Source organism: Heloderma suspectum, chromosome 2 (genome assembly GCF_057233095.1).
Source record: "Heloderma suspectum isolate Gila_16-S chromosome 2, 16-S_ref, whole genome shotgun sequence".
Taxonomy (NCBI): Eukaryota; Metazoa; Chordata; class Lepidosauria; order Squamata; family Helodermatidae; genus Heloderma; species Heloderma suspectum.
In genome coordinates, this window is record NC_139459.1 from 123,400,001 (window position 1) to 123,408,750 (window position 8,750).

The window sequence follows — 8,750 nt, forward strand, 5'->3', positions numbered from 1 at the left end:
ATACAAAATATATAAAACATTAAAAGCACAGTAAACAATACAACCAGAATAAAACCAGAATAAAACCTAACAGCAGTACAGGAGTTTAAAATACAGATTGAAAACAGCAAAGCTAAAAGTCTAAAGAGCTAAAATGTTAAAATGCCTGGGAAAATAAAAAGGTCTTCACCTGGCGCCGGAAAGAATACAATGTAGGTGCCAGGCAAACCTCACTAGGGAGCTCATTCCACAGCCGGGGTGCCACAGCAGAGAAAGCCCTCCTCCTAGTAGCCACCCGCCTCACTTCCTTTGGCAGAGGCTCATGGAGAAGGGCCTCTGAAGATGATCTTAAGGTCCGGGCAAGCACATATGGAAGGAGGCGATCCTTCAGATAACCTGGCCCCAAGCACTTTGAATCAGGCCCAGAAATGGACTGGCAGCCAGTGCAGGTGGAAATGTATAGGCATAATATGAGCTCATTGGCCAGTCCCTGTTAACAGTCTTGCTGCCCTACTTTGGACCAGCTGAAGTTTCCAGACTGTTTTCAAAGGCAGCCCCACATGTAACGCATTGCAGTAATCCAGATGAGAAGTTATCAGAGCATGGATAACTGTAGCTAGGCTATCTCTGTCCAGATAAGGGCGTAGCTGGTATACCAGCCTAAGCTGATAAAAAGTGCTCCGTGCCACTGAGTTCACCTGTGCCTCAAGTGACAGTTCTGGACCCAAGAGCACTCCCAAACTACGAACGTGATCCTTTAGGGGGAGGGCAACCCCCTCCAGAACAGGTTGAATATCACCTAGCTGGGCAGATGAACCACCCACTAACAGTACCTCCATCATGTGTGGATTGAGTTTCAGTTTATTGGCCCTCATCCAGTCCATTACCATGCCCAAGCCCTGATTCAGAACAGCCACTGCCTCACCTGGTTTTGATGAAAAAGAGGGGTAGAGCTGGGTGTCATCCGCATATTGATGGCACCTCAGCCCACCCCTCTGGATAACCTCCCCCAGCGGTTTCATGTAGATGTTAAACAGTATGGGGGATAAAACAGAGCCCTGTGGAACCCCATGGCACAATTGCCATGGCACAGAGCAATAATCCCCGAGCACCACCTTCTGGAATCGGCCACCCAAGTAGGAGCAGAGCTATTGCAGTGCAGTGCCCCAACTGCCAACCCAGACAACCTATCCAGAAGGATACCATGGTCAATGGTATCGAAAGCCGCTGAGAGGTCCAGGAGAATCAACAGGGTCGCACTCCCCCTGTCCCTCTCCCGCCAGAGATCATCCCACAGGGCGACGAAGGCAGTTTCCATTCCAAAACCAGACCTGAAGCCCGATTGAAATGGATCTAGATAATCCATTTCATTCAAGAGTGCCTGGAGTTGTCCTACAACCACCCGTTCGAGCACCTTGCCCAGGAAGGGGTTGTTGGCCACTGGCCTATAATTGTTAACATCCTCCAGATCCAGAATAGGCTTTTTCAGGAGTGGTCTGATTACCGCCTCTTTTAAAGAGGTCGGCACCACTCCCTCTCTCAAGGAGGAATTTACAACCTCCTGGACCCAGCTGGACATCCCCTCGTTTGATTTAATAAGCCATGAAGGGCAAGGGTCAAGCACACAAGTAGTCGATCGGACTTGGCCAAGCACCTTGTCTGCATCCTCAGGCCTCAGTAACTGAAACTCATCCAACAGAACTAGACCAGACGGTGCTCTGAACGCCTCTACCAATGGAACTGCATTAATTTTAACACACCAATAAAGAGCCAAAGAGAGACTACGTGCACACATCCCTCTCCTCCCCCTTTTTTTTCCAGTTGCTCCTCCCCTCAGCCACCAACTGCGGGGGCGGGGCTCAGCTGGAAAGCTTGCGGAGCCCTCTCCCGTCTCTGCAGCTCCAAGAGAGCCAAAGAAATCCGTCCCACCCCATTTCTCCAGGCTCTGGGAAACCTCTTGCATCTGCTGAGCCTCCTCCACCTCAAAGCTCTGCTCCCATTGGCAGGACCTAAAAACTGTGTGGAAAACACAAGGCAGATCAAGGGGCTTTGCCACTCCACCCCGGGCAGACAAGCGAGCTCTTCAATCCCAGTCACAGAATAGAAAAGAAACCACAAATCAGGCATCACATGCAACTTGTTGGGAGCAACATCATCACACCTTTCCACAGGGACTAATTCAGGGGTCTCCAGTGGGATGCCCACAGGCACTCCCACCAAAGATCCTTGCAGCAACAGAGTCATTGGTGGGGGCGGGGTGACCTTCACCTTCCCTCCAGCCAACTTTGGGCAGGGGGCTTTTTCTGTCCCTGTTGAAGCCAATGAAGCAATTCGTCCATTGGCTTCTATATTTATTTAGTTATTAGATTTATTAGCTGCCCATTTGGTCAGCTACTTAGCCACTCGAGGTGGCATACAATACAAATAACAACACGAAATACAACAAATTTACATAATCAACTGAACAAAACAACATTCCTCTAAAAAACAAAACACCTAACCCACCCCAAATGCCCCCCTGAACAGCCAGGTTTTCAAAGCCTGGTGGAAGGTCATCAAAGACGGGGCATGGCGGAGGTCACTAGGGAGGGAATTCCACAGAGTGGGGGCCACCACAGAAAAGGCCCTCTCCCTAGTCCTCACCAGCCTAGCTGTCCTGGCTCATGGGACAGACAGAAGGCCTTCTGAGGCTGATCTCGTTGAGCAGTGTCCCTGGTGTTGTTGGAGGCGCTCCTTAAGATAGACTGGGCCAGAACCATATAGGGTTTTAAAGGTCAATTACAGGTCATATAGGGTTTTAAAGCTCAAAGCCCACCACCCACCAACAATTTTTAAAAGCTACAACCCAGGCCCTCTGCTCCCTTGTGGCTCCCCTGAGTGGTTCCCCCAAGCTATAAGCCTTCCAAAGTTGACCGAAAGCTGTGTGTTCTTTATAGCAGGGAGGGGCAGAGCGAGCTCCCTGCAGCTCCTCCCTCTCTGGCCAACGTATAGGACCAGGTTGGCTTCCCCCCTGTGATGATGTTCTTCCCAGGAGGCAAGAAGTGGCCCTTGGTTCTCCAGCCAACAGATGAAGCCGGAGTCTGCAGTCCCAGGGCAACCTCGCCAGTAGGGACGGAAAATGCTCCCTCCTGAAAAATGGATGGAGGAGAGGACAAAGTCCACCCACCAAGGACCCTTGGGTCAGCAGGGCCCTTGGTGGGTGATCTTTACCCCACTTTAGCAAATTTTTTGCAAGTGGACTTTTTCTTGCTCCATGCAAATGAAGAGAGAAATTGCTCAATTCACTTGCACCGAGATGGGGAAAGAGGGAGAGAGAGAGAAAGAGGAACCAGAGAGAGAGAGAGAAAAGGAAAGAGGGGCTTGAGAGGGGGGAGGAGAAGACGAGCCAGAGAGAGAGAGAAAGGAGCCTGAAGGAATGAAAGAGAAGCCAGAGAGAAATAGAGAGAGAAGCTAGAGTGAGTAACATGCACACACATTAGCACTGTGACAGATTTTTAGATCCACTTATTTTCGACCATTTGTTGGCAGGTGCGTGTGTGTGTGTGTGTGTGTGTGTGTGTGAAATTGCACCCAAAAATTGTGTGACGGGTTGAGAATTTCGGAGAATTTATCAGGGTTCGGGGTTTGTGCTTTTGCTACTGTAAGGAGGTGGCTGAGGAGTGGTGGTGGTTTGGACACTCTTTCTTAAGTGCTCCCCTTAACTGTAAAGAGGTGGCCAAGGGGCGTGTGCACTCTTTCTTTCACCTTTTCCCCCCCGTTCTGTCCTCGCAGCCTCTCCGGCTCCTTGAGCTTCATGGAAAGCTCCCTCGAGGACTTAAGCAGGGCTTCTTCCCTTGGGGCTTTCCAGTGGGACTGCCTACTGAGGGCATGAAAGCTGAGCAAGGAGTTCTTTTTGTTAAAAGGACTTGTAATAACAACAAAGCGAAACCAAGCAGCAAAGGGAAGCCCCAAAGGAGGAAGTCCTGGCTACGACCTCGAGGAAGCTTTCCACGAAGCTCAAGCAGCCGGAGAGGCTGCAAGGACAGAACAGGGGGAAATGGTCAAAGAAAGAGTTAACACACCCCTTGGCCACCTCCTTACAGTTAAGGTAAGCACTGAAGCCCAGCACCCAGAGACATTGCTCTGAAATTCTCAATATCAACACAGGAGGCAGAAAACGACTGCCTCTTTCACAGGGAAACAAAGTGGATGTGAAAGGCCAGGTAGGCACAGCACCAACACACACACAGGGTGCACGTTCATGCGCACACACAAACACAGAGAAGGGGTGTGTGTTCCCGACAGTTTTGTGAGGGGCTCTCCCCCCTCCCACAGCAGCTAATTTGTGGTGGTGCCCAGGGCACTTTTTCAAAATGCCAAATGTGCCCATGGACCCAAAAAGCTTGGAGACCTCTGAACTAAGTGAAGGAAGGAAAGCTATTCTGGACTAAGTAGCTATTGTGGATGCCCCTAGGAATCATTTGTCATATTTGCTATGAGAACTGTGAATAAGGCCACCAAGCCGCATCCGCATTTTTCCACATCACACAGAAACACCGTTCCATCCAACAACCACCAGCTCTTACTCCCTGGCTGCTTCATCTACCTGGGAAAGAACTCCAGTGAACACAATGCGTCTTCTTCTCCATTTACCCATAATAAAATGCTGCAATGTTTTAATTCTTTCAGCAACCAATGAGTATTCACGCTCGTTCAGAAAATACATTGTTGTTGTTTTAACAAATGACCCCTTGGTGTGTGTGTGTGTGTGGTAAAAGGTAAAGGTGTCCCCAATCAGTCGTGTCCGAGTCTAGGGTGTGGTGCTCATCTCACTTCGCTGTCCGAAGACGCTACCGTGGTCATGTGGCTGGCATGACTGAACACCGAGGTGCACGGAACGCTGTTACCTTTCCCGCCGAAGCGGTGCCTATTTATCTACTTGCAATTTCTTGCTTTCGAACTGCTAGGTTGGCAGGAGCTGGGACTGAAGACGGGAGCTCACTCTGTCGTGCGGCACTCGGGTCTCGAGCTGCTGTCCTGCCGACCCTCCAGTCTGCAGTTCAGCGTCTTAACCACTAAGCCACCGCGGCCCCTGTGTGTGTGTGTGTGTGTGTGTGTGTGTGATATAAATGAGGAGTTAAATTAGAATATTCACGTGTGTACTCACAATGGCTGCAAACTGTGGAAGCTGGTGACTCCAAATTCAGTGGGGCAGTCAATCCATTCTGGGCTTCAGCCAGAACTCTAAAGGCAGTATCCAAGGTGCTGCACCCTATCCCCAAAATAGGTTCAGCCGTTTGGATAACTCCTTTAGAGTTCTGACTGAAACCCACCCAGAATGGGTTCACAGCCCCACCGAAATCGGAGCCACCGGCCTCCACTGGCTGCAAGCATCCTGGGCTACAGGACTGTCGGATAAAAACAATCCCCCGCTTCCAAGCATAATCGCTGCCCCCACCCCGCTGCTATCTAGCAAGTCCATCGGAAAAGGCAGACCAATCGAGAGCAGACTGGGCTGCCTGGCCAGAAAGCACTGCGTGGCTGCGCTCACCATCGGGGAGCCAGTCCTTCATGTAGCTCAGCAGATAGGCGGGATTCAGGGTCTTCACGATATGATGCCTGCAGCGCCGCAGGTTCTCCTTCTCATCCGCCGTCATTGCAACTTCTTCTCAGCCGGCACTGTTGGTCCTCTGCAGAAGTCCTCTCACAGCAAACAAGGCCGCCGGGCAGAGAAATATAGCTTCCTGACTGCCCCAGGCTGAGTCCTCCAATGAGTCCCCCCCCCCGCACCCCATATTTATAGGGTGAGCGTCGGAGTGCCTCGATTTCCTCAAAGTCAGTTGACGGGGGGGGGGGGGGCGAGAAGCAAGAAGTGTCCAAGGGAAAAAGAGCAGAAGGCAGGAAACGAAACTGACGGCTTGGAAACCGAAAGCTGGCAGGCTGACGGCCGCTTGAAAGAAATATGGGGGCGGGGAGCAACGGGGCTTTCTACCTTTTCAGAATTCCCGACTTGGCCATGTCAGATGGCGACAAGGAGACTGGTCAGGGAGACAAGCAAGTTGACATCTCATCTGTATGCCTGCCCCGCCGCCCCCCTCAGCCAAGACTCGGCCTTCAACTTTTAGGATCAGCCCCCTCTACGAGCACAGCAAAGGTAGCCCTGTTGGCCATATGGAAAGGTCCACATTAGGGTAGTACGTTTTCTAACTCAAATGTCACAAAATAGCATGCAAGCTTTAGTTGTGCAGAATTCTTCTTCAGGCTAGGTGGTAAACAAAGTAAAAGAGGTGAGGGGGGGAGGGAAAAAAAGTGGCTGATAGGAGGGCATGGCATCTGCAATTGGTCACAGTCTTTAGATGGAATGTGGGAGGAGGGTGCAGACGTCCCGTCTTTAGTCTCTACCTTTACTAGGTGCTGTGATGGACTGTCCACAGTGCTGCTGAAATAAAGAAACAAATTGTTATTTCCCTCCCCTCTGCACCTCAAGTTTTGAAAGTATAAAATCCAGCTGTTATCCGAGTGGGACAAAATATTTCACTATGAGCCCCTATGGAAGACTTCTAGTCTTGAAATCAGCACAGATGTTTTAAAAAGTAAATAAACACAATAGAGCCAGGGCCGGCGTCACGGGTGGGCATGGTCAGGCACCTGCCAAAGGCCCACACCGCAGATGCCCACTGTCAAGAGTGCCTAGAGTCACCATTGCAACCTGCTTGTTCACCTGCCTCTCGCTCTGGACCAGACAACAGAGGTGGAGGGAAGGAAGAGGAACAGATGCCACTACCTGCTTGCTCACTGGTTCTCCCCCTGTCAAGCAAGCATAGGGTAGCAATGAGGAGAAAGAGGATAAGAAGCATTTGCAGCTTGTGACAATGGTGGTGAGAAGACAGATTCACTGAGGGAGGGGGCCCATGGAGGATTTCTTGCCCAGGGGACCTGCAAAACCTGGAGCTGACAACAGTAGTGTAGCGGCAAATTCAGAAGTGCAGGGTCCCTTCATGACAGCAACAGCCACGCCCCCTTTTAAGATTGTACAACCTTGTAAGATATACAGCCTTCAACTGGGATCCAAAAACAGTGGAGCTGAGAGTAAGGCAGGGGTATTTCAATTGGATGTCTGAGAAAAAATGCAGGGGTGTTAAAATCTTTTTCACCCACTCACTCACTCAAACACAAACATTTTAGATTTTCAGAATATGATACTCTATGGAAGCTTCACCCTCTTAACTCAGCCCTCATGGACAGATCCCTTCTCATTTAAACAGCCCCCTTGCACACTCCCTTAATGCCTCAACATTACCCATTAGCCTTCCCTAAGCTCCTTCCTTATATCTCTCCCATTCCAGGACAGAAACATCCATACACCCAGCTGGATTGAACCACACACACACACACACACACACACCTTCTTTCTCCTCTCCCCCAACTGATTTTTTTCTGCTTCCTTCCCTCCACCAGGGTTGGTTTGCCCAGATACATGCCAACCTTGGACCAAAAAGTGTAGCTGACAGAGCAGATTGCATTTGACAGTTCTGCTTACTGTAGAAATTAATGTTCAAGAATTAACAGTGCAATCCAATGGGTGTTTATTTCGAATTAAATTTACAGAGATCTTGGGAAGGCAGCTAAGGCTGCAGTCCTAGGCACGCTTAACTGGGAGAAAGCCCAATTGGCAATGGAACATAGTGGGACTGACTTCTGAGTAAACATGCATAGGACTGTGTGATAAATCCTAAAAACTGGCACAAACCAAGTCTTACAATGAATATTAATCAATAGCTGAACAAGACATCATCTTGCTTCTCATTTGCACCACCCTCTGCCTCCATCTTTTTCATGTTCATCAAGATGGGAAAGAAACTTTTCCATAAAATTTCTCCACCCCCCCCCCACACACTGTAAAGTACAAAAGTCACTAATCCTAAACACACTTACAGAGGGAGCTGGTGTATTGCTGTGGCCCTGTTCTCCTTTCCTGCCCTGAAATTGTGGGAGTGGGATAGAATGGTGTTCTAGCTGGCTCTGGCTGCTTGTACTGGGGTATAGTTTGGAGAACTGCCAAGAACAAGTTTAAACATCAGGAGTTTTAAGGATGATGCAGTAATGAGCCCCACACACACCACCACCACCACCAACAACAACAACAAACCTCAGTTAAGGGTATGTAAATCAGCTTTATGTGTGTTTTTCAATAAACGGTACAAGACAATGAGAGCATATTTTCAAGAGAAGGACAAGGGTCCAAGCCATTCACATCTCCACACCCTTACTTCCTAAAGGCACATTATATCTAAATAGTGCGAGGAAAAAGGAGAACATAATAATGATAATAATGTGTATAATCAAAAATTAAGTTTCAAACAGCTATGTAACTGTAGATTACAAATTAAATTTAAATTTAGATTGTAAGATTCTAGGGCAGAGACCTGACTTTTTTGCTTATGATTCTCTGTAAAGTACCACATATATTATAAAAACCATAGTCTGTGCATCTTCTGGAAGCAGCTGAAGACATGTTTTATTCAAATTGTCTTTTGGTGACCAGCAACAGAGAAAGATAAAGTAGATTGATTAGCATATTGTTACCAGCCCTGAGCCTTTGGGATGAAGTAGCCTATACAGCCAATCAATTAATTAAAGAACTAGTACATCAGATATGGACAACAGTGATGATGTATTTTTTTCTACCTCAGATAAAATAGTAACCCTGTCATATGGATAAAATAAAGCCTCATGGTCATGGGGCTTACCCTCAAGTATGGAGACTTACTCTCAAGTAAGAGCAAAGCAAA

At 48.7% G+C, this 8,750-nt stretch overlaps 1 protein-coding gene across 1 annotated transcript in view; it reads right to left on the minus strand.

Moving 5' to 3' along the window:
- The window catches only part of LOC146352677 (antiviral innate immune response receptor RIG-I-like), a 32,989-nt gene extending 27,301 nt beyond the window's left edge, over positions 1 to 5,688 (minus strand). The window contains exons 1-4 of the mRNA XM_084829675.1: positions 5,455 to 5,688; positions 3,908 to 3,992; positions 2,965 to 3,107; positions 1,825 to 1,988 (exon numbers count right to left, since the gene is read on the minus strand). Coding sequence (XP_084685801.1) covers positions 1,825 to 1,988; positions 2,965 to 3,107; positions 3,908 to 3,992; positions 5,455 to 5,615 — 553 coding nt within the window. The 5' untranslated portion in view covers positions 5,616 to 5,688. The remainder of the gene's footprint in view (positions 1 to 1,824; positions 1,989 to 2,964; positions 3,108 to 3,907; positions 3,993 to 5,454) is intronic.
- Positions 5,689 to 8,750: the final 3,062 nt, after the last annotated feature.